This window comes from Notolepis coatsorum (genome assembly GCF_963971535.1).
Source record: "Notolepis coatsorum genome assembly, chromosome: 2".
Classification (NCBI taxonomy): domain Eukaryota; kingdom Metazoa; phylum Chordata; class Actinopteri; order Aulopiformes; family Paralepididae; genus Notolepis; species Notolepis coatsorum.
The window spans coordinates 136998341-137024838 of record NC_140166.1 but is presented as its reverse complement, the minus strand read 5'-3'; the positions used below and the strand labels follow the sequence as shown (position 1 = coordinate 137024838).

Sequence of the window (26498 nt, the reverse complement as noted above, 5' to 3'; positions counted from 1 at the left end):
TACACTTTATAATACTGTCCCTGCCTCGGAAGGTGTACTCTTTATAATACTGTCCCTGGGAAGGTGTACTCTTTATAATACTGTCCCTGCCTGGGAAGGTGTACTCTTTATAATACTGTCCCTGGGAAGGTGTACTCTTTATAATACTGTCCCTGGGAAGGTTTACTCTTTATAATACTGTCCCTGGGAAGGTGTACTCTTTATAATACTGTCCCTGCCTGGGAAGGTGTACTCTTTATAATACTGTCCCTGGGAAGGTGTACTCTTTATAATACTGTCCCTGGGTAGGTGTACTCTTTATAATACTGTCCCTGCCTGGGAAGGTGTACTCTTTATAATACTGTCCCTGTGTAGGTGTACTCTTTATAATACTGTCCCTGGGAAGGTGTACTCTTTATAATACTGTCCCTGCCTGGGAAGGTGTACTCTTTATAATACTGTCCCTGCCTGGGAAGGTGTACTCTTTATAATACTGTCCCTGCTGCCTGGGAAGGGGTACTCTTTATAATACTGTCCCTGCCTCGGAAGATGTACTCTTTATAATACTGTCACTGCCTCGGAAGGTGTACTCTTTATAATACTGTCCCTGGGAAGGTGTACTCTTTATAATACTGTCCCTGCCTGGGAAGGTGTACTCTTTATAATACTGTCCCTGCCTGGGAAGGTGTACTCTTTATAATACTGTCCCTGGGAAGGTGTCCTCTTTATAATACTGTCCCTGCCTGGGAAGGTGTACTCTTTATAATACTGCCCCTGGGAAGGTGTACTCTTTACAATACTGTCCCTGGGTAGGTGTACTCTTTATAATACTGTCCCTGGGTAGGTGTACTCTTTATAATACTGTCCCTGGGTAGATGTACTCTTTATAATACTGTCCCTGGGTAGGTGTACTCCTTCCAGCCAGAGAGAGGCATCAATGCGCCACAACAGCCATTATAGTCTGCTGCCACAGTAGAGGAAAAAGAATGATGATGCTAACAAGCTCTTCGATGCTAGCTCTCGTTAGCTGTGGGCAGTGTTAGCTTAACTGAGCTATTCCAAGGAGCAGCAGGTCGTGGTGTGCTAGCTAATGTCGCTCGCAGTGTGAAGAAGGTGCAAGCTACACTACACATTGATCATTATAATTATGCGTTTAAACGTTGGTGTGTGACTGACAACACGATTGTTAATGCAGTGCATTCTCACAATGGTGGCCTGGGGGAGAGTTGCTAACGAGCTGCTAGTGTAACACAACGTTAGCTCCACTAGTTGGGCAGCAGTCATTTAAGTACCACGATGGACGGAGACACGACAACCATAACGACCAAAGACAACGAACCGGGCGAGAGCACCGATCAGAGAGTCCTCGAACCCGACCACGGTAGCGTCACACCGGCCAAGGAGGACAACACTGGTGATGGCAAGTAGCGTGTAACAACGTTAAAGGAAAACTCCAACATTTTGGGAAATTAGCTTATTTGGCCATCTACCCTGGAGTTAGACAAGAAGATGCATACCTTTTTCCTTCTCCGTGCATGCAGTAGGAGTAGGAAGACGCGCACCGTTAGCCTAGCTTAGCGTCAGTCACTGGAAGTGGGTTCCTCCATTAGCCTAGTTCCCAACGTCTTCCTACTACTGCATGCACAGAGGGGAAAAAAATGTATGCATCTTCTTGTCTAACTCCAGGGTAGATGGCAAATAAGCTAATTTCCCAAAATGAAAAGGAATTTTCCTTTAAGTTAGCTGGCAAGCTAATGTTATATAGAAGACAACATACAAAGGTGGTCTTTGCAACTGAACGCTCCCCATGCACGTTATTAGCTTGATCTGTTTCGAGATCAATTCCAGACTAACGTGCTGCATAACATGTCGACTCAATAAGCCAAAAGGTTCCCCCAATGTTGGTCCTATATCGCTTTTATGTTTGGTTTGGCTTTGTTACGTTATTGCTGCGTTTAGTTGCACTTTCATTTCGTATAGGCTCACACACCGCATCTATTATTAACCATAGCCAACGTCTTGTTCGTGTTTTATCATCAAGCCCCTCCTCGTTCATGTTAATTTATTATTGTGCCAATTTTCAGAATTGAGGCCTAATGATAAATAAACGACCATACTGTCAGTGTCAACAGGCAAATCAATTGATTTGAATGTCAATTAGGAAGATTGAGGCCTTTCTTTGACCCAATTGTAAAGTTGGATACAAAAAATAATTGAAATTGCAACTATCTGTACTTTAAAATACATACAATAAGATAATGCTATACTTGTGTTTACCATGTTTTGGTAAGAATACCTTAATTTAATGGAAATTCAATTGAATTGCAAGTAACCCTGCACTGTGCATTCCACGTTTTGCCATCACCCAGAGACGGTCTTTATAATGAGACTGGTCACTGTGGTAGTTTTGAATGGGGAAAGATGGTAGCAACGTAGACATATATATATATTTGATGTGTGAGTTAAATTGTTGCATCTTGAGGTAAAATGTGAGTTTTAAAGGCATAGGCCTACTAAGTAGTTTAAGCCACTAGATTTAACTAGACTAGAGCAATGTGGTGTTTAAATAGCAAACCTGATGTTCAGAACAAACTCAAACCAGCCATTGAAGATGAAATATAACTCAAGATCTAACTAAATCATATCAAATTGACCACTAAAAATGTTGTCAGGGTGCGGCTGGTTAGTGTAGAGTTCTAAGCACTCGCCTACCACCGCAGAGACCCGGGTTCAATTCCTGGTAGCAGTACCTCTGGCTTGGTCAGTCGTCCCTATGAACACAATTTGCAGTGTTCACAGGCTGGTCATTGCAACAGAGACTCTTACTGGTCGGCCAGGGCACCTGTTCAGCAGGGAGGGGGTCTGCCGGGAGATAGCGTGAACCTCTGCATGCGTTACCCGGCCTCTCCCAGTGTGAGAAAAGAGAATACAAATGTTGTCCGAAACATATTTTAGGTTAAACTTTTTGTAGAGAAAGTTGACAAGCGAACAAGCCACCATTTTCATTTATGAAAACTGGAGCAGAGAACCACAGACTGCCCAGCAGCAGGGGGGGGTACATCACACAATGTGCATAATGTGCACTCGCTTCCCATAGGTTGATGCCCAGAAAAGTCCTGAGCACAGCAACATAAGAAAACACAGACAGAGGGAGGGGTCTCTGCAGATAAAGACACCACCACCATGCACTTCTAGTGGGTCATGAGTGGTGATCGAGAGGGATTATGTTTGTATGAGAGATACATTGTTTTGTTTCTAGGAATTCTACTTGTTATACTTTTTTTTTAAAGATGTTTATAATGTATTTATCTCTGCCAAAAGGCCCAGAATCGCAACAATCTAATCGAGTGGTTGCCATGGTAACTAAGGATTCTGTGGCAGACCACTGGATGGTGCATGCATGCGTAGAAGCAGGTCTTAAAGTGGGGGGAAATGTGTCACAAAATTGTCCTACCAGTGTCTTCGAATGTACTCTGCATTCAAAGAGATTGGGGTCAAGTCTGGTCAGTTCCCATTATCGAGATGGCAGCAGCAGTGAACCAATTTCTCTTTAGACGGAGTGGAATTACAGCCCGCTGCATGCACACTGCATTCTCCCACCACGTGTAGAGCACTCCAATACAATGTAAAGAGCCACCTCATTTACCGTACTTTTCGCACTATAAGCCGCATCTGACTATAAGCCGCAGCAGCTAAATTGAATGATGTGTACATATATAAGCCGCACTAGACTATAAGCCGCAGGTGTTTTAATGTTTAATTACCATATGTAATTAACATTGGGACACAATACTGTCGGACAAATAACAAGAATTAACTCATTTACAAGTTGTATTAAGTTTAGCAAATAAGGGAACAGATAAATAACATTTCAATGCAGTCAAAAAAGCAATATTTAGATTTTTACATTTTCGGGTTTCGTCACGTCGAGTCACATATAAGCTGCACCGTTATTGTTACAAAGGGTCAGATTAAACCGAATATATGTATTTATTGATTGATATATATTGCATAATATTTGTATATCGTTTGATATCCCTTGTGTATTCTTTGCACATATACACGGAATGTCCCTTTAACCTTTAGCCTACTATAGCCCATAATATTTCGTTCTCCTATTGGATGGCGTGCCACCAGCGCCAGTGACTTACCCCCCAGAGCCGACTTGAAAGCTACCGACATAACATGTCTGTACATGCCCAGCCTCTGCCCAGGGCTACGAGACAGTGAGCAGGCTGGCACTTGATTATTCCCCGTACATATAAATATGGCGTAGGTGAATACTGAGTTAGTTCGCCCCTTTTCAGTTCGCTTTCAGTTCGAGTTGGAGTTCAGTCTTGTTCAGTTACCCAAGTGACGTCTCACCCACTATGCAACGTGCGGTAGAGTAGGGCTCGTATTGCCTCAAATAGAGTCGTGTTATCCTAATACGTTTGTTCAACGTATCGTTCGCTCCTTGCTAGTAAAAGCCTTCATTACGAGTCAAAGACCACGTGAAGTGAGTAATTGTGCGTCTACATAGAGCACTTATAGCCGCGTGCGAATAAGGATAGTAACGTCAAGTTCAACCGTGGACCACCGCGCACCGGAGGATCTCCCCGGCGCCAGCAGAGCCACTTTCCGGCAGGATTATTATTATTATTCTTCATTGCTTTGACTGTGGCTGCTAGAGCAGAGAACCGTCTACCCCGCTGCTGTGTGGGATCTACCGTGAGGACATCATTCGAGCCCGTCTCAAGGAGAGACTCCACGGCTTCACCTGTGCGGCGCGCACACTGGGAGTACCGCTGCCTTTCCCCGCTGAGCCAGGGAGCAATATACCGTCTCCAGGTGCCTATTGAAGCTCCCTGTGGAACCATTGACTTTGTATAGAGCATTGCCTCCCCCTGCTGGCTTACAACCGGTAGTACCCCCCTTTCAGTATCTCCAGTATCTCCCCTGAGTACCATAGATAATTCCTAACATTCATTATTGATTTGCCTATGCACATTCTATTTGCCTTATAAGCGCATTCAAGTAATGTAATATAATATTCTTGATGTAATAAATATTCTAAACGAGTATTTGTGTGGAAACCGTTTCATTGTGGAGGAGTTCTCATCTGATATACTTGTGTACGGTATGGCCAGTAATGTACATAAGACGGTAGTGGTTTAATGATACCATACTTGATTAATACAGTCAGGGAATTGTACCCCTCAGTTACAATTGGTCCTTCGAGCCGGAGAATAATTAGCGTAATATTAATATAATATTAATATTGACATGGCCGATGACGAACACTCCACAAACGGTTCTCCTAAGCTAGATCGCCCGCAGCGCAGACGGCAGCCACCTCCCTATCTAGAGGCATACGCTGTCAGTCCAATACCTAGCTTTAAAGGGAAATTAAATACGGATAAAATAACTAAAGCGGATAGTAAAATTATGTCCGACCCTATCAACCAGGCTACCCCGCCAACAGAGGCCCTAGTGGGTTCTAATGTAACTGACCAAGCTCACGGTGGGGACCAGGAGGGAACTGACACGACTTTATCCCCAGACAACGTCGACGAGGTAGTCCCCGGAGAGCTCCAGGATAAAGAAAGCCCTCCCGGGATGGAACCCGACCCACCACAAGAAGAGACGCGCACCCAGGAGATGGATCTCCTCGGTACGCAACAGGAGAACGGGTCTCCAACAAGTACTGCCGGGAGCCGATCGCCCCGAACGGCGTCTTCCCCCAGCGCGGCGGACAAGATGCTGGCGCAAGCACTCATCGCCACCCTGGCAGCCTCCACCGAACGCGATCGACTTCAAGCGCAACAGACGCGCGAGCGCGAACATTTTGCAGGCGAGCGAGAGCGCTTCCAGGCGCAACAAAGGAGTGAAGACGACCGCATAAGACTGGAGACCAGACGCCTCCAGACAGAAGAGAACATTGAGAGAAGCCGCACCGATGCACAGCACGCCGCCGCCAATGCACAGCACGCCGTCGCAAATGCCCAGCGCGACGCCGCCAACGCACAGCGCGACGCTGCCCAGGCCAGCGCCAATGCGCAGCGCGACGTCGCCAATGCCCAGCGCGAAGCAGCGCGCGACGCAGCCCATGCCCAGCGCGAGGCAGAGCGCGACCGGCTGCAGGCGGAGCTGATGGACAAACTGGTTGCCATGGCGACACCCCCTCACTCCGCACGGAGCTCTCAGAGATCGTCAAGACATGGGTCTAGGACACATTCCCCTACCCGACGAAGCGACCCGGGACCCCGCCAACAGGAGGATCCTGTCCACGTCTCCGAACCCACTCCCCGGCCGGTCCATACGAGACCCAGCAACCGGGAAGAACCGGACCACGCCGAGAGACTGAACAGAAGACTCCAGGTCCTAGCAGAGGGAGAGGAGGAGGAAGAGGAGGAATGTCAAGCCGACCAGCAGCAACGTACTCTGGCCCAGGAGGCCCAGTACAGCCCCGACCCGCAGCAACGTACTCTGGACCAGGAGGTCCAGTACAGCCCAGAAGTTAGCCCCGAGGCCCTGCGCTACAAACCCCCGACTCCACTCACGGGTGAGTTTGACACACCGTCAGCCCCGAGGAACAGCACCTGGGTACCCGACCTTCGGTACCCACCAAGTACCAGCCCAAGACGACACGCAAGAGGAGACTCGCCTAGGAGGCCTCTTCCCCAACGCTCACCGATGTGCCAGTCATCCATGGCATCGTACCTTGGCACACCGACGTTTCCAGACTTCACCCATGAGAACCGAGCACAGTACACGGAGCTACGGATGTGCTTAGAGACAATGATGGTTGATGTAGCTGATGAACGCCACAAGTATGCTACCCTATTGAAGCACCTCAAGGTGCCCCGAGCGCACAATATAGCGCTGGCCTATGCCAACTCTACTACCCCATACACAGCGGCTCTAGCAGCACTCGACCAACGTTATGGACGCGTATGGGACTATGTGATACAGGAGATAAGAGACATTGACCGTCTCCCCCCAGCCAGAGACAACAGAGCATTAGATGACCTGTCTATCAAGGTACAGTCCCTGGTAGGGATGCTGGGGTCCCAAAAGGAAAAGGGTATCTACGAACTGTACGCTAACTCCAACGTAGAGAGGATATTAGAGAAGCTCCCTCCCGCCCGACAAGAGCGCTTCAGGCGGCAGACCTACCGCGACCCCAACGGTCCAGAGGCATCCCTCCTAGACCTATCTGAGTTCCTCGCCAGGGAGGTCAGTAGCCTACGACTCGACACGTTCGTATGGAGTGGACCAAGCCCAAGACTCGGACCTCGGGGACAAACGGATAACCGCGGGTTGGTGACCGTTATGCACCAAGCCGAATCAGTACCACACAAGAACCACAACACCCCCTCGACGAAAGAGGACCAGTGGAAGATTGAGTGCCAGTACTGTGAGGGAGAACATCGGCTGTACCAATGCGACACCTTCGGGAAGCTGACCACGGACGAGGTGAGTCAGTGGACCAAGGACCACCGCCGCTGCTTCCGCTGCGCGCGCAGCCACCTGGCAGCTGAGTGCCGCTTGAAGAAGAAGTGCAGCAGGTGCGGTGGCACCCACCTGGAGGTCCTGCATGACATCAACAGGCGTCAGCCAGGACAACAGAGTGGGCCCGTCGCGGTAATGTACCATGCCGAGGCGGTGGCACCAGCACCAAAGTTCCACCAGACCGCTCCCTGGTGTCCCGACTGCTACGGCAGACACTGGGAGCCACGGTGCGACTCGCACCATATGGATTCTACGTCACCACCCACAGGAGTGCTCCACATTGACCAGCATAGCGGGACCCCCCGTGTGCTCCTCAAAGTGGTCAGAGTGCTCCTGAGCTACGAGGACAAGGTCCTGGACACTTACGCCGTCCTGGACGATGGGTCTGAAAAGACTCTCCTCCTCGCTTCCGCAGCAGCCCAGTTGGGCCTGCGAGGTGTCAAAGATACAATGACCATACGCACCATCAGAAGGGACCAGAAGACCATAAAGGGTGAAAGGGTCTCCTTCAAGATAGCAGCGGTGGACCAGCCCGAGAAGCAGTATAGTATAACTAACGTCTTCACTAGCCACGACATAGGCCTGTCTCAGTACACCTACCCCATCCCACAGCTGATGGCTAAGTATGTGCACCTACGTCAACTACCTATACCGCTTATCGACGGCGCCACACCGACCCTGCTCATCGGCTCCGACCACGCGGACCTCATTCTCCCAATTGAGGCGGCCCACGTCGGACCCAAAGGATGCCCAGTCGCGGTTCAGACCCGACTGAGATGGACGCTCCAGGGCCCCCTCTACGGACTTGACAGTCAACCCACGTCTACACGCTGCCTACACACAGAGGCGAGCGACACCGGCCTCTCCCCCGTACAGCAGAGGCTATTGACATTAAGCGAGAGGCCCGTGAGAGAACCGTGGGTACCAGAGGGAGTTCGGAACCCCACCCCCCTCAGCTGCGCTCCAGACGTAGCTGACATCGAACCCAGCACCCCAAGCGACTCCTTGACGGGGCGGCCGGGACCGGCCCCTCCTCAGATGGGGTACAGAGCAAACAAGAGAAACAGACAGAGGAGGAGAAAGCACAGCCAAGCACAGATCAAAGCAGTCTCAGGCCCGCTTCCTCCTAAGCCCCCCTTCATCCCGTCCAGTCGTCATGACCATAGACCAGTCACTACCCCGAGCTGCGTGGCCGGCCGGCCGGCCGGCCGCGTAAGCAAAGTGACCACTGGTGCCGACGGAAAGGTCAGAGTGGCAGAAGTGCTCGGCCAAGGGCGGACCTACAACCGACCCGTGGCGAGGCTGATAGAGTCGCCAAGGCTCCCCGACTCGCTCAATGACGACCATGACCCCCTGACTTTGTGACCTGCCTACCCTCACAACGGACATTGAGTAGTGGACAGTGCGGTTAATCTGTCTCTGCTTAGCTAATTAGGTGGGACTAATTAGGGGGCGGCTGTTACAAAGGGTCAGATTAAACCGAATATATGTATTTATTGATTGATATATATTGCATAATATTTGTATATCGTTTGATATCCCTTGTGTATTCTTTGCACATATACACGGAATGTCCCTTTAACCTTTAGCCTACTATAGCCCATAATATTTCGTTCTCCTATTGGATGGCGTGCCACCAGCGCCAGTGACTTACCCCCCAGAGCCGACTTGAAAGCTACCGACATAACATGTCTGTACATGCCCAGCCTCTGCCCAGGGCTACGAGACAGTGAGCAGGCTGGCACTTGATTATTCCCCGTACATATAAATATGGCGTAGGTGAATACTGAGTTAGTTCGCCCCTTTTCAGTTCGCTTTCAGTTCGAGTTGGAGTTCAGTCTTGTTCAGTTACCCAAGTGACGTCTCACCCACTATGCAACGTGCGGTAGAGTAGGGCTCGTATTGCCTCAAATAGAGTTGTGTTATCCTAATACGTTTGTTCAACGTATCGTTCGCTCCTTGCTAGTAAAAGCCTTCATTACGAGTCAAAGACCACGTGAAGTGAGTAATTGTGCGTCTACATAGAGCACTTATAGCCGCGTGCGAATAAGGATAGTAACGTCAAGTTCAACCGTGGACCACCGCGCACCGGAGGATCTCCCCGGCGCCAGCAGAGCCACTTTCCGGCAGGATTATTATTATTATTCTTCATTGCTTTGACTGTGGCTGCTAGAGCAGAGAACCGTCTACCCCGCTGCTGTGTGGGATCTACCGTGAGGACATCATTCGAGCCCGTCTCAAGGAGAGACTCCACGGCTTCACCTGTGCGGCGCGCACACTGGGAGTACCGCTGCCTTTCCCCGCTGAGCCAGGGAGCAATATACCGTCTCCAGGTGCCTATTGAAGCTCCCTGTGGAACCATTGACTTTGTATAGAGCATTGCCTCCCCCTGCTGGCTTACAACCGGTAGTACCCCCCTTTCAGTATCTCCAGTATCTCCCCTGAGTACCATAGATAATTCCTAACATTCATTATTGATTTGCCTATGCACATTCTATTTGCCTTATAAGCGCATTCAAGTAATGTAATATAATATTCTTGATGTAATAAATATTCTAAACGAGTATTTGTGTGGAAACCGTTTCATTGTGGAGGAGTTCTCATCTGATATACTTGTGTACGGTATGGCCAGTAATGTACATAAGACGGTAGTGGTTTAATGATACCATACTTGATTAATACAGTCAGGGAATTGTACCCCTCAGTTACAGTTATATAAGCCGCAGGGTCGAAAAATGGGGGAAAAAGCTGCGGCTTATAGTCCGAAAAGTACGGTAATTAAAGTTCAACTCGTAATTAAATTATAACATTTTCTATCTAGGGCCGCAGCTATCGATTATTTTAGTAGTTGAGTATTCAACCCATTATCTAATAATTGGGTAATCGGATAATAAATACTTTTGCCTTATTAAAGAGCAATAGTAAATATACAAAAGGGAAAATAAGACGGGTCTCTTAAAATGAACTAATTTGTTTCCTTTTTTAGAAAAAATAAAAATGTTCCTTGAATAAATAATAAATTGAATAATATTCTGTCAAAACGAAACCAATTTAGTGCATTTAAGTTCCATTTTATGATTGCTAGTTGAGAAAAAAAATGGTGCATTTATATAGCAGCTTTTATCCAAAGCGCTTTACAATTTTTTGTTCCTCACATTCACCCATTCACTCACACATTCACACACCGACGGCGAAGGTAACCATGCAAGGTGCTGACCTGCTCATCAGGAGCAATTAGGGGTTAAGTGTCTTGCCCAAGGACACTTCGACACGCTGCCCGGGAGGAGCGGGAATTGAACCGGGAACCTTCCGATTACGATTATCAGATGACCGCCTATGTTAATTATGGCTACATTGCTAGTTAAGAAGGTACATCAATATGGTGGCTAGTGATGTCAAATGTCCCCAAGTTAGCTGAGAAAATAAAATGCTGCACTCAATTTGTGAACATCTTAGCTCCACATCAAGTTATTATGACACACACACACTCTCCTCATAGTGATGCATAAAATATTAGAGAAAGCAAAAGATCAGGTGGTGAAAGTTGGTGGATGTTATGGGGCGACAGTGGCTCGGGAGGTAAAGCAGTCCTCTCGCAATCCGGAGGTTCTCGGTTCGATTCCTGCTCCTCCCGGGCAGCATGTCGAAGTGTTCTTGAGCAAAACATTTAACCCCAGCTGCACTCGATCAGCAGGTTGGCACCTTGCATGGTTGCCTCTGTCGGTGTGTGAGTGAATGGGTCAAATGTGAGGAACAAATTGTAAAGCGCTTTGGATAAAAGCGCTATATAAATGCAGCCATTTACCATTTGAAAGTAATTGTATCCTAATGCATGCCAGTGCAATACAGCAGGTACATTCAGCCCTATTAAATGCTAACGTTAATGTTACCTCGTGTCTGATCTGCTTTGTGGACCTGATGCGTAACATTAGACTGGATTCTTTCTGCTGTGATGCTGAAGCATTGACGTTGTGCTATTGCGGTCGGCTAGTTTTGTTTAGTTTCCCCTTGAAATTATCCCAAACTTTCCCAACACTTTCTGTTGTTTTCTCTGGCCCGTCTCTTCTCTTAAGCCCCTCGCTGTTTTCGCTCTTTTCCTCCATTTTGCAATTCGCGCCTTCAAGTCACGTCTTCTTCACTGTACAGCCACAACATTGTTTTATTTTATTTATTTATTTATTTAACCAGAAGAAATTCTTATTTACAATGACGGCCTGGCAAGAGGACAAAGGGGCCTCTCGAAGGGGAATCGGAATCGGAATCAGAAAGGTCTTTATTGCCAAGTAGTTTACACATACAGGGAATTTGATTTGGCCATTTGGTGCGACATTAACGGACAGACAATTATGGTAGAATAAAATAAAAAGGTGAAATAAGATAAAATGGAATATAAACTAAATTGAAATGGAGAAGTAGAATAGAATAGAATTATAAAAATAGGCCAGGGCTGTACAATTGTGCACGATAACAGGGAAAGGGGACAGATGGTAAGGGGAATAATTAAAACCAGATAGGGCTGAAACGATTCCCAGAGAGACTTGAGTAACTAGATTGTAAATTGTTTGCATCGAGGTTTAATTTAATCCTACTATACAGAGTGCTGTGTTTCGCATGGATGATTATTACTGTTACACGGCGCGCTTAAGCTGTGGACAAGTGATGAAGAATGTATCGCCCAATAGACATTGATGATGCTCTCATGCTCCCCCCTCAGAGCTGTCGGGCCTGATAAATCATACAGCTGGGTTTCAATTGATGAGAAAAATACTTTTGACTATGGTCAATTTAGCTTAGAACGTGCAGACAGCTGCACCATGTTCAATTGAGTTGAGTCAATTGTATACAACTATTATAAGATATTCCTTTATTGATCCCCTTGGGAAAATTCTGGCATCATAACAGCAAGGGGGAGGGGAGGTACAGGTAGTGGAAGACATGGTACAGGTCATATAATTAGTAGTACAGTGGAGAAGTAAAAAGAGAAATTAAAATAAAATAAAAAAGGCAGTGTAAACAATATAATTAACTCTGGACATGCCCATATGGGCAACAAGGTGCAAGTTGAGGGTATATGCCCTCTCAGTTATATTTGCCCTACAATAAATATAGTTACAATATATATAATTCAATAATCCTTTTGGATTATTGCTAGTTAATAAAGTATTTGTTATCTGATTCATCAATGGAATAATCTGTAGAAGACTCGATTACTAAAATAATCCATAGCTGCAGCTCTAGTCACAGACGTCATTAAAGGGTAATTATTTATGACAACTTTATTTAAGTTTGTTTATTTGTACAATTACCTTTGGTCCCCTAAAATGGGGGTGGGTGGGGGCTATGTATAGAACGGGCTACAGATCCTTAACGGTCCACCTGACATGGATGCAAACACCCTCAAATGATAGCTGAAAGTCTGACCTTTAAACTCAGTCAGTAAACGACAACATGTTTTTGTCTGTACACCACCACAAATGGTGCTGGTGTACAGAGAGCTGGTGTACAGCAGAGCTGTCTCTTAAAAAGGGGAATTGTTGTAATTCCTACACTGTTCACCTGATTTGAATGTAAATACCCTCAAATGAAAGCTTAAAGTCTGCGCTTAAAGCACACCTTGAATGATTGTCCATTGTGGTGGAGTCCACTAATTCTGTCCTGATATAGACGGATAATGTATCGGCTTGTATTTTTGTAAACTGAAAGGTTACTTCTATCTAAAGCCATGAAAGATTAGGGCTGCGTGCCCAGTTTATTTTGTAATGACAGAGCTGTCTCTACATCATAGGCTGATATTAGTTTGAAATAAAATGCAGATATAACTTTGAATTGGGTGTATATATTACAAATAACCAAATATTAAGCTTGTCTGAACATTTATGAGTTATGCAGCGACATCCGGTTCTTTCTTTTTTGCGTAAGGAAACCATATGTTTATGGCTGCATCGTTTCCATGGAAAATGAATAAATGTGGATGAGAGCCTTGACATTAAGTGGTTGTAGTAGATACGGGTGTGGGAGGCATGAGCCAATAGACCTTTATACGCCTGAGTCTCCTGAACACGGAGAGATCAATCCCAAGTCGATCTGCACTTTCTCTGCCGACCTATAGTCACTTTTCCGCACCTACTCCCGAACGGCATATAAAAGTCTATTGGATCATGTCTCCAGCACCCCCACAGCCGTAGCTACAACCACTTAATGTCAAGGCTCTCATCCACAATCATCCATTTTCTCTCCCCGCTCTCTCCTCCATGAGCTCAATGTAACGTGGAAGTGCAGTGATCTATGGCTTGTCAATAACGTAAACTGAAGCTTTCAGTGTCGCCTAATGTTACTCTTGTAAAAACACTACACACTGTTCTGCTGTGTGTGCGTGTGTGTAGGCTCTATTCACCCATTGCACTTGATAACACGTTCAGTAGTTTAGTCACTCAACAAACATATTTTGTTGATTTAAAACCCAGCAGTTGTTGAATTGGTTGTAGAACTGTTCCAACAACAGAAACACTAAAGACTCCTATACGAGACTCATCTGTATTCTCATGTCGCTGCAATTACTACACTGTCTTCTCAAGACTCATTTGTTTTTATGTACATTGTGCATGGGGTCATTGCATATACTCAAATGCAACACAGAAGATGGACTGTGTGCGTGTGTAAGAGAATACTACTAATAATAAGAAGAATAATAATAATAATGTAACAAGGCCGACTAAAAACACTCCTTCAATCAATATCTGAAATGGGGAAAACACTTATTTGCTACTAAGTAATCTACCTTGCTTATATTACTACCTACTATGCTAATATGTAGGGGTGGGACGGTTCACAAAACCCACGGTTCGGTACGTACCTCGGTTTTGTGGTCACGGTTTTCGGTTCGGTTCGATATATTGTTTTTTATTAAAAAAAATACTCAAAATACCAGAATCGGCATAAAATATATATAGTCTAAAAAAATAATCCAACTTTTCAGTTATTCTCAAGGACGTAGTCATGCAAAAACTGAAAGAATGAGGCAGTTTGACATCGGGCACATCATTTTACCACGAGGAGGAAGTGTTTACAGCCTTAAATAATGTTTGGCACACAAAGACCGAACTGATAGCATACATCAAACTAACACACACACACTGTACTGTTTAAAAACAACACTGCTCTGTTTATTCTATTTTTAAAATACGTGCATTATCTGTCTACATTTATTTAGACTAACATTATTTAAATATTGAGTGCAACTGTGGTGGATTACATAATTCGATGAGTTGGAACTATCTATGGGTTGGCGCGGGTCCCCACGGACATTTCAGCTTAGGAGGAGTTCATAACATCAACAAGCAGCACGAAAGCAGCAATAGTCCCGGTTGGAGTTAGCATTTCCTCCTCTGCTAGCTAGTACTAGCTACGGTAACATTTCGTTGACTGTATTAGCTGGCGCTAGCGGGGCTACCATAGTTAAAACGTGCGTTGTGTTGTACAAACTGCTAACGCTATGGCAAGATGTGTATAGGCCTATGTAATGTTAATGGCTATGTTTTTAAAGTCGTAATGAAGATTGATTTATATTGTGCTTGCCATTTTTACACAAACTGACTAGCACCTGGCTGCAGTGCTGCTGCTGCTGCCTGCAGCCAGCGCTCACCTCTCCCGGCTCCGTGCCAAATGAAGTTTTTTTTTATTTGCGCATCCCCAGAACCGTACAATACACAGACGGCCCGAACCGTGGAGGTCGTGCCGAACGGTACACGGTTCGGTTGCGTACCGTCCCACCCCTACTAATATGTCTATACTACTATGGACTCAAGACTAGCACTCAAGTTCGCCACTGTTTGACGAACAATCTTACTTACCCTTAGCTGCCAGAGTTGTACCCTTTGTGGCAATTCCAGGTGTAGGGGTGGCAGAATAAACAACACACAGACAGGTTGCAGTTCCCAAAATCATACTCTTTATTTTCTTAGTCAAATAATAACGGTTTGCTGTCGGCCGGGCGGCGTCTCCGCTCTGTGGCCTTTTGCCTTGCGCTGCTACGGGGGACTGAGAGGAGGCTCCTCGGCTCCATTAAGTCCCCCCTCTCCAACAGGCGCACCGCGCCGTGATTCGCTAATCAGGTAATCACTCTGATGGGTATTTAGTGACAGGTGCGTCCGGAAGCGGACGCCCAAACATGGGCAGCGCCCAGCCATTGGGTCGCCACATAGCGCCCATCAATCACCAAGCCCAGGGGTGGCTTGGGGTTGCCACAGTACCCCCCCTCCAGCTCCGACCGTCGGGGAAGAGCGTCCGACGCCCAACAGGCATCCTTCCTGGAGAGGGCGTCTGCGTTGCCATGCGCCACCCCTGACCTGTGAATGACAGAAAAGTTAAATGACTAACTCCAGAAACCATCGAGTCACCCTGGCATTGGTCCCCTTTGTCTTGGCCATCCAGACTAGGGGGGCGTGATCCGTCACCAACGTGAAACGCCTCCCCAGCAGATAATAGCGGAGTGTCTCCAGTGCCCACTTAATTGCCAGACCTTCGCGCTCCACCGCAGAATAGTTGCGCTCGTGTGGCAGCAGCTTCCTGCTCACATATAAAATCGGATGTTCCTCACCCTCCAGTTGCTGGGAGAGGACCGCTCCCAGTCCCACCTCTGATGCGTCTGTTTGTACCGTCATCTCCTTGTCGAAGTTCGGGGAGATCAGCACCGGTCCCGAACAGAGGGCAGTCTTGAGGTCCTCGAACGCCGCCTCCGCCTCCGGTGTCCACTTCACCGTGAACGGCCGCCGCGCCTGGGTCAGATCTGTGAGGGGAGCAGCGCGAGCAGCAAAGTTAGGGATAAACCTCCTATAATAGCTCGCTAGCCCATTAAATGTCCTGACCTGCTTCTTGGTTAAAGGGCGAGGCCACTCCCTTATCGCATCTATCTTCCTCTTCTGCGGTTTCACATTGCCCCGGCCTATTGTGAACCCCAGGTACTCTGCCTCTTCTAATCCCAGCCTGCATTTCTTTGGGTTGGCGGTGAGACCCGCCTCCCGGAGGGCCCCCAACACCGCTCTCACCTTTTGGAGGTGGGTGTCCCAATCTGACGAGTGGATGATAATGTCATCGAGATATGCGGCTGCATACTCCCGATGGGGCCGTAGTACTCTGTCCATCAGCCTCTGAAAGGTAGATGGCGCCCCATGCAGGCCAAACGGGAGAACTTTATAATGGAACAGCCCATCTGGGGTGGAGAAAGCCGTCTTCTCCCTTGAGGCGGGGGCCAGAGGGACTTGCCAATAACCCTTCGTTAGGTCTAGTGTCGTGATAAATCTGGCCAGGCCCAGTCTGTCAATGAGCTCATCCACTCTAGGCATGGGATAGGCGTCAAACTTTGAAATTTCATTAAGCTTCCTGAAATCATTACAGAACCTGGTTGTTGAGTCGGGTTTTGGCACTAAAACAATAGGACTGGACCACCCGCTATGAGACTCCTCAATTACTCCCATCTCCAGCATGACCCGCACTTCTCTTCTGACTGCCTCTCTTTTTGCCTCTGGGATACGATAGGGTTTCAGCTTTACCTTGTCTCCCGGGCTGGTAATGATGTGGTGCTGGGCCAATGTGCTGCGGCCCGGCGTGGCCGAGAACACGTCCCGGTTCTGTTGGACCAGCTCCCGAAGCTCCTGCCGTTGGGTCGGGGACAACTGTTCCCCGATGGGAACATCGGCCGCCTCTGCCACCTGCTGCGCAAAAGGGGGAAGAGGGGGGGGCGAGAGCAACACATCCCGGGCATGCCATTTCTTCAACAGGTTAACATGGTATAACTGTCGATGCTTCCTACGGTCGGGCTGGTGGACCTTGTAGTTGACGGGACCCACTTTCTCGATTATGTCGTAGGGTCCCTGCCATTTGGCTAGGAATTTGCACTCTGCTGTCGGTACCAGTACTAGGACTCGGTCCCCCACATTAAACTCCCGTGGCTGTGCGCCCCGGTCATAAATGCGCTTCTGTGCGTCTTGGGCCTGTTGCATGTGTTCTCTCACCACTGGCCAGAGCGCCTTCATCCTGTCTCTCATTACCTGCACATGCTCTATGAGAGACCGGTGGGGCGACGGCTGTTCCTCCCAAATCTCCTTTGCGATGTCCAGGAGACCCCGCGGCTTGCGGGCGTAGAGCAGCTCAAATGGCGAGAAGCCAGTGGAGGCCTGTGGGACCTCACGCACAGAGAACATCAGAAAGGGCAACAACTGATCCCAATTCTTCCCATCCTTCTCCATCACCTTCCTTAGCATGCTTTTCAGGGTCTTGTTAAAGCGCTCGCACAGTCCATCCGTCTGTGGATGGTATATGGAGGTTCGTAGCTGTTCCACTTTCATTAGTTTGCACATTTCTTTATTGCAAAGTGAGGATATGGCAGGTTACTCACCCCCTCCACGGGATTTCCATCTATGGTCTTGATATTCGCCCGGGCCTGCGTTAGGTTTGGGTCTTCCAGCTGGGCCGTTCCGAACTGACCCGCCAGGTCCCTCCCCACCTCGTCCGCCTGGGGGAACTCCGCAAAGGGGTCCTCGTCACTGTTATCCGTCTCGGGGCCCGCTTGGGGCGCTGGCGCGTCGTCACCCACACCTGATGCCGTCTCTGTCTCACTCCCCGGTATAAATATCCAGGGGTTCCGGCGCGTCGTCACCTACATCTGAGGCCGTCTCAGTCTCACTCCCCGTTACGTTCAGAGCACACACCTTCGGCTGACGTAACCCTTTCTTCTTCCTCGGTTTACCCGTAGAGGGTGGGGTGCGCGGGGAGATGACGGCTGAGCACAGCTGGCGATACAGGGGGCAGTCTCGACCAATCGGCAGCGCTACCGGCAGGTTAGGTATGACGCCGGCTGTCATCGAGCAGACCCCCTTGGTGGTTGTCAGGGTGATCGGCGCTGTAGGATACAACTTTGTGTCCCCGTGCACACAGGACACTGACACTTGCGGAGCCTCTGCGTCGCAGTGTGCCAAATGGGGCTGAACCAGCGTTATGGCACTACCCGAGTCCAGGAGCGCTACGGCATCTTTGTCGTTGACGCGCACGGGTAAAAGTGTCGCCGATGTTTCCTTATGGGCCCAACAGGCTGCGCCATAGTTGCACGTCTTTCCGCGTGGGTCTGAAGCTGCCGCCGATGGCATGGACACATCCCGGCCTGGGCAGTTCCACGAGAGATGCCCGGGCTCGCCGCAGTTGTAGCAGCGTCTTTGGTCCTGGTCGAACAGCGGTCTTCTTCGGGGTAGTTCGGGCTCACCTGCGTTCCCTACCCGGCCCCTTGGGCTGGGCTCGTCGGGACCCCTCCTTGTTCTCGGCCGCTCTGGCTTTTCCCCTCGCCCCCCTTTGAGTAACTCCCGCGTTACCTGGTGGGCCTCCACAATATTCACCAGCTGCTCCACGGAGCGGGGGTCCGCTTGACTCGCCTGCTTCTTCGAGTCATAGGGGAGGGCTCTGACAAAGCGGTCCATAACAATCCGTTCCAAAACCGTGGGCCCTCCGGGGTCAGTCATTAGCCAGGCTCGGCTTGTGCGGACCAGGTCGTGCATCTGGGAGCGCGGGGAGGCCTGTGCGTCATAGACCCAGTCATGGAACCGCTGCGCGCGGGACTGCAGACTATGGCCGTACCGGGACAGAATTTCCTGCTTTAGCCGAGTGTAGTTCCCGGCTTGCTCCGGTGGCAGGTCCTGGTAGGCCTTTTGTGCATTACCCGACAGGAAGGGGGCCAGCAGTCCCCCCCAGTCGTCTTCGGGCCAGCCCTCCCGGCCGGCGGTGCGCTCAAACGCCAGGAGATAGGCTTCTATATCCTCCTGCTCCGTCAGCTTGGGGATGAAACGCCCGGGGTTAGGCCGCGTCCCGGCGGCCCCTTCCTCCTGCCGGTGAGCGGCCATCCGCTGGAGCTCCGCGTGGATCATCCCCGTCTGTTTCCTCTGTTCGTGCAGGGCCTCTTCGTGCCGGGTCTGTTGTTCCATGCTCGCCTGTACAAGCTGCTGCACCAGCGCGTCCATGCTTTTTCCGTTATTAAATATATATATATATATATTTTTTAATTTCTTTTATTCTATTCTGATAAAGTCTATTGTTGTTTATTCTGCACCCCTGATTGCCAGTAGACTATGCCCGCATTCTCCACCACTGTGGCAATTCCAGGTGTAGGGGTGGCAGAATAAACAACACACAGACAGGTTGCAGTTCCCAAAATCATACTCTTTATTTTCTTAGTCAAATAATAACGGTTTGCTGTCGGCCGGGCGGCGTCTCCGCTCTGTGGCCTTTTGCCTTGCGCTGCTACGGGGGACTGAGAGGAGGCTCCTCGGCTCCATTAAGTCCCCCCTCTCCAACAGGCGCACCGCGCCGTGATTCGCTAATCAGGTAATCACTCTGATGGGTATTTAGTGACAGGTGCGTCCGGAAGCGGACGCCCAAACATGGGCAGCGCCCAGCCATTGGGTCGCCACATAGCGCCCATCAATCACCAAGCCCAGGGGTGGCTTGGGGTTGCCACACCTTCCTGCTGACTTGGATAAAAGCGTCCGCTAAATGACAAAATGTTCATGTAAGGCCAATAATAATAATTTATGCCAACAAGTGCATAGTGCTGCTAATCTTATTTGCATTTTTCAATATAAAACTTGGTAAAGTTATTTCAGTGTATCGGTACTTTTAGAAAATGTTCAGCATATTTGAACAATACCGCAATAATACTGATCTGTGATCATTTTGGTCTCCATAATCGTGATGTGAAATCTTCATACGTTACATGTTTACTGGTTAGTTTACTTACTCTGGATGGGGCTAATGCAGAGAACTAATTTCCCCAATGGGATTAATAAAGGTACAACTTAAACTAGACACTTAAGGAGGCTGAGCCGGTCAAACAGCCTGAACAAGAGCTAAATACACAAGATGCAACGTGTAAATGAGACCGTTTTGGAGTTGTTGGAAGGTTTATTTCTTAATTTCTGACAGCTAGATTAACCGATTGCCCCTGCCTCTAGTTTTTCTGCTAAGCTAGTGTAGAGGAGCCAAAGCTATATATTTAGGTTATTGTATTATATGAATGTTTATATGTTTATTTTTATAACCTTACATTGAAACGGCATTAGTAATATTGATTGGATTATTTGGATATCTTTGTTTTACACTTGAGCGGCTGTGGACATTATTTTTCTTTATCAATGAACGTACTACTCACGAGTAAGCAACTTTAACCAGTAGAGTGGAACGTCAGCCCTCATAGCTAGGCTAGGATATCATGTCTGTACTGGACGCACAAAACGTTCCTATAACAGTCCATGAAGTTTCGAGCCATAGTAGATCTTAGCCAGGTTAATCTTTTGTGACGGCCTATATGTTACCAGTGTGCCCGATACCATGTAAAGTTTATGCTATGTTGACTGTCTTAATAGACTAAATGGCAGCACTGAGAATAAATTAAAGGGTCTTGTACTTGGAAACACGACGACTTAAAATAAAAGTGTAGCACCTTTTGTGTTTTTGTATTGTCGTTGACCACAGGAATGGCCCTGACCTCCCGTTTTCCCCTTTTTATGTTTAGGCGATGGGATTTTCCGTTGTCGCCACTGTGGAGAAGCCTTCAGGGACGAGACCGCCTACACGGAGCATCGCCGTCAACACGCCCAAGACAACTCCGGAGAACGTCTCCATCCTCCGTTAGACGGTTCGCAGACGGACGCGGAGAAAGACAGTCCGATAACTAAATGTTGTGCTTTATGTTCACTGTCATTTGCCGGCTTAAGCGATTTCAACTCTCACATGGTAAAGCACCACAGTCAAACCCCCCAAACGGAGTCCGTTCCTCCGGTTACTCCCGGGGCGATGAAGCACATCTACGAATGTCCGGACTGCGGGAAGACGTACGGCGTGATTGGCCATTTTCTCAATCATCAGCGTTCACACAAGCAAGCCTCTAAATCCGTTTTCCACGAGCTTGAGCACTTGAAGAAGAAATCGTTTCAATGCGAGATGTGCGGACGGAGTTACTCGCGTGCCTCTGCCCTCGATGCCCACCGCCACTGTCACGAGGGGAAGCTGATCAAGTCGCGCAGCAGGAGCGCGGGAGACTCGTCTAACGCCGAGGAGCCCGCGGTTGAGGCGGTGCGCGGCGAAAGCCAGACGGAAATCGCCCCGGAGAAACTATTCGAGTGTTCATGCGGCAAAGGCTTTCCTACCCAGGCTCGCATGAAAACGCACCAGCGGTTTAGCCATAATATCAAATGCTCCCCGGAGCAGTTGAAGGAAAAAACTAAAAAGCTTCTCGCCTGCAGCGAGTGTAAAAAGACCTTCAGCAGTCACATCGCCCTTGTCAACCATCAGCGCTGGCATGTCAATCATTCGGACGATGTCAAGAAATTCCCCTGTGAGGAGTGCGGGAAGGTCTTCATGACGCTAACGTTCTACTACAAGCATCAGCGGCTGGCCCACAGCGAGGAGACTCCGGCGAAGTCGTTTCTTCATCAGGTCTGCCAGCTGCAGAAGAAGGCGTTTGAATGTAAGGACTGCGGGCTGAAGTTCTCGAGGGCCACAGCGCTGCAGTCCCATCAGCTCTGTCACACCGATGTCTTCAGAGGCACAGAGGAGCCTCTGAGGTCGACCTCTCCACTACCTCAACGGAAGGTCTCGCATTGTAGCAAGGAAGAGCCGGGACGCTTAGCAGAAGGGGTGGAATCGCTGGACACCCTTAAAACCTCGGTAACTGAGGAAGACTCCCATGTCGATGTCGAGAACGATGAGGATATGGAGGGTTATGAAACTGGAGATTTCAATGTAGAGGTGATCAGCGCAAGTGAATCAGATGACGAGCAGCCCCTCCAAGATCTTGAGTTGCTCTGTGAGTCGGATCAGGAGGTAAAATATGGGCTGGAAACTGAGGTTTCCCCTACTGCACTCGCGTCAAAACCAGAGATTGATCTGAAAATTGTACAAATAGACTTTGAACAGCTCGAAGATCAAGGAACGCCAGGAATGCCAGAGGTCGAGGATAAACCCGCACTTGCCAGATTTGACTGTCCAGAGTGCTACCGGTGGTTTCAGAGTGCTTCGTCACTCCGCATTCATAGGATGTGGCACAAGAAAAAACAACAGCCCAGTGAGCCCACAACTGCTAACGTTTACACGTGTGACATTTGTGGCCACCAAGCCAGCAGCCGGGCGACGCACTACAATCACAGACGGACTCATAAGGAAGAGCAAAGAAGTATCAGGTGTGATGAGTGTGGGAGATGTTTTTCACGCAAGGCTGGCTTCATCTCTCACCAGTTACATCACCATAAGAGAAAACCATTCTCATGCCCAGATTGCTCATCGTCATACTCTTATCGAAGTGGCTTGCATAACCACAAGAAGAACTGCCTCGCTCAAAAAGTGCATGATGATATTTCAGAAGAGAAGAAAGTGTTTAATCCAAAGAAAACCCTTTTAGGCCCAAAGATCTATCATTGTGAACAATGTGGAAAGGGCTTCTGGTCTTTAGGGGCTTATTCACACCACAAGCAAAGTCAAACTCCGTGTGCAGATTTAAGAGAGAGGAAGGGCCTCGCGCTGTCCTCGCAACCAGCTAACGGTCATATACGACGCACCAACGTCAGAGTCGCGTGTCCCGTGTGCGGCAGGAAGTTCCGTCACAGCGGGATCATGAAGTCGCACATGCGGAAACACGAGAACGGGGATCACAAATGCGAACTGTGCGGCAGGACGTTTCGTCTCTTCTCCAGTCTCCTCAGACACCAGGTTGTGCATAGCGCTCAGCTTCTCCCGCCCCCCATTAAGTCCTTCCAGCATCAGGTCGAACAAGTGAAGAAGAACACGTACAGCTGTCCCGACTGCGGGAAGCTGTTTTCGCGGGCAAAGGCACTTCAGTTCCACATGAAGAGTCACGGTTACGAGACCGGTTACTCTCCGTCGTCGCCGAGGTCCGACGTGAAGCTGGAAGAGCTGCAGTGCTCGACGTGTCTTGCGCATTTTAAAAACAAGTCCTCCTTACGGGCTCATCAGAAGCTGTGCATCAAGAGGGAGACGGACGGTCAAGGACAAGACGGGACGCGGCCCGTCTCCTCGGACGCGAGCAATGTTCTTAAATGCTCCAACTGCCCCTCTCATTTCAAAACCGCACTCTCCTTACAGAATCATGTAAAACGTTGTAGTAGTTCAAGTGCAACCAAAGGGGACCTGGATCCCGAGGGAAAAGAATGTTCAGAGACCTTCTCGAGGGATGCTGAAATTAAGAGTGAACTGGACACCGGGGAGTTAAAGATGACCGATGAAATAGCGCCATTTACATTGGAGAAAGCTGCTTCTTCAACTGATTTGAAATACAAATGTAAAGACTGCGAGAGAAGCTTTTCTGTGGTGGGGGCACTGAATTTTCACAAAAGAATTCATCTCCAGAGTCACAAATCGAAGGCAAAGGCGAAATTAAACGTGAAATTAAACAAGTCCACAATACTAAAGAAACCTGAGCAGGAAAAACAACCTAAAGGAATGTTCAGTTGTTCCGAATGTGGGAGACAATTCACCTCTAATTCAGCTCTCGGAACTCACAAGAGATGGCACACTGACAAGAAGTTGGCGCGATCGCTAGTAAACGACGATAACCTCGGCAGCAAGAGCGGAGGACCTTTTTCCTGCGACAAATGTGGCAAAGGATTCTTCTACCTACGTATTCTCCGGCGCCACCACTTGTATTGCCCCTCGGGTCGGGCCATGTCCAAGCTGCAGTCTGAAGTTGACAAAAGTTTGGAGGGCAGCAGCACATTACCGTCTCCATCTGCGGATGGCAAATCCGTGGATTCCGCAGATCCCCAAGACCAGGCCCCGGGACAACCGGACGTGGCCCGTGTCGGGGCTGAGGCCGTCTCGCCTGCAAAACTGAAATCGAAAGCTCACCCGTGTCCTCATTGCAGCAAGACCTTCGGTAAGGTCAGAGGTTTGCGTGCCCACAAATGGCAGGCCCACTCGAAGGAAGTTGATTCCGTTAAAAGTAAGGACACCATTGCCGTTAGCGGTGACGTAGTCGACGAGAGCAAAGACGTGTCCGCCGAAAGAGAGAGCGCGACGGTAAGCAAACCCACCGTCGTGAATAAAAAGGGAACCTTTGGCAAAAGAAGGAAGAAAAATAGAATCAATCTTCCTCCTTTGGGGTCAATCCCGTGCCCGGACTGTGGAAAGCGCTACAGCTCTGCTGGGGCTCTGTACAATCACAAGAAGGTGTGCTTGGAGCACAAGCAGGAGATTCAGACACCTGAGCGCTTGGAGCACAAGCAGGAGATTCAGACACCTGAGCTGGCGGTCGAGGTGCCGCCGCTACCGCAGACCCGCCAGCCTGACCATACGGTCAAATACCTCTTTAAGTGTGGCAAGTGTGGGAAAGCCTTCCAGACGGAGGAACAACTGGGAACCCATAAGACTCAGTCGAAGAGCCGGCCTTACTCTTGTGCCCTCTGCTGCCATGGATATTGGACCGAGACCCAACTGCAGAGCCACCTCTCTTGGCACGACGAGGTCCGCCGTCGTCTCCCGATCGAGCTTCGCCACAGACTCAGCACTTCCCTGACCCCGGGGCCTCCGAAACCCAACTTTACCTCCCCGGAGAAAAAAGGGAACCCCTCTGTACTTCCTGCACTCAACCCGGCTAGTCGGTCGCAAACCAGCCACAAGTGCCAACATTGTGGCAAAGCGTTCCTATCGCCGTCTGCGTTACAGAAACACGAAGCGCAACACGACAGGAACCACTCGTACCATTGCTCCATTTGTCCCAAGACCTTTAGTGAGATTCAGGACCTCATCGATCACCACCAAGAATGTATGGGTAATCACAAGGGACAGAGCGACGCCCTCGCTGCCGTTTCATCGCTTGATACTGATGGCCTTACTTGTCTTGAATGTGGAAGCTCTTTCAGTCAAGAAATAGAGTTGCACCAGCACTACATTGAACACGCCCGTGGGGCCTATTAGACTAAGAATAAGCTAACTGGACTAACATGAAGACGGTATACAGCAGGTTATATGATGCTTATACTACTAGGTACTAGCGTTAAGTAATGTGTGATATGGACCGTTGTTGATATGGGGTTTGTTCTTGAAGTATACTTTTCCTCTTCACATTATTTGAGGCTCTCGCTAATATTTCATTGGTTCTTTACTCATACTTAGGCTTTCCTTCACACTGGACTTGTATGTACAATTGCTGAAAGAAAAACATGTTTAATATTTTTTGGGTTATGCAACATGCTGTCCTGTGTATAGTTTCAAGACAATGATCCACATCAGATCACAGATGGGGGGAACTGTAGTATACTGATACTATTATTGGCCTTTTAAGGGTTTTCCTTTACAGATTTCTCATTTTGGAACTGACCTAGCTATCGGTAGAACCTTGCTGATCCAACACGCTTGAACCATAGAATTACCAGTTCCAACTCCTAGTCAGAAATATGAAGAATACATGCATATGTATTCAAAACTGTATATTTTCAGTTGAATGGCTTCTGCTTTCAAAGGTTTTACTAAATTAAAAATACGTGTGTGTGTGTATATATATTTGGCTGCATATTTTGTTGATTTATTCAGTTATCATTTAGTAGATGAGTCTGTTATGTCTGCAGTTCAGATAAATTAGGTTTACATTTGAAAAGGGAGAGAATATGGACATCTCAAATTTCACTCATGACATTTTTGTGCCAGTGAATTGATCCAATACTGGTCTGGTTTTATAGGCCTTTGCAGTTATTACCACTCTAAACCTTTTTCCTTTTTTGCAATTATGTGCATTAACCGATTTACATGATGACATGTAAGTTTATGTACATTTATTTTAAATGTTACATTTCTATGTTGTGAAAAAGCTAGCCTTCTGAACATATTAGATATAACTAATCACATAGGTGACTGTTACAGTCAGTCGTCGTAGCATTTGCTTAGTGATTTTGATTACTATAAGAGCTCTATACATAATCCTCATTAAATTAGCATTTTTTTTCTTCAAGATAACCATTCTGTATGCCCTTTTGACT

General features: G+C 48.3%; 1 protein-coding gene across 1 annotated transcript; it reads left to right on the top strand.

Moving 5' to 3' along the window:
* Window positions 1-977: 977 nt before the first annotated feature.
* On the top strand, window positions 978-26498 carry LOC311224220 (uncharacterized protein). The gene is made up of 2 exons (XM_084309115.1): window positions 978-1399; window positions 21026-26498. The coding sequence occupies exons 1-2, from the start codon at window positions 1276-1278 to the stop codon at window positions 25438-25440; spliced, it is 4539 nt and encodes a 1512-aa protein (XP_084165241.1). The 5' UTR covers window positions 978-1275; the 3' UTR covers window positions 25441-26498.

Coding starts and splice junctions, on each gene's coding strand:
- LOC311224220 (XM_084309115.1), top strand. CDS start 1,276: ATGGACGGAGACACGACAACCATAACGACCAAAGACAACGAACCGGGC. Junction 1,400..21,025: donor GGAGGACAACACTGGTGATG/GCAAGTAGCGTG, acceptor TTTTATGTTTAG/GCGATGGGATTTTCCGTTGT.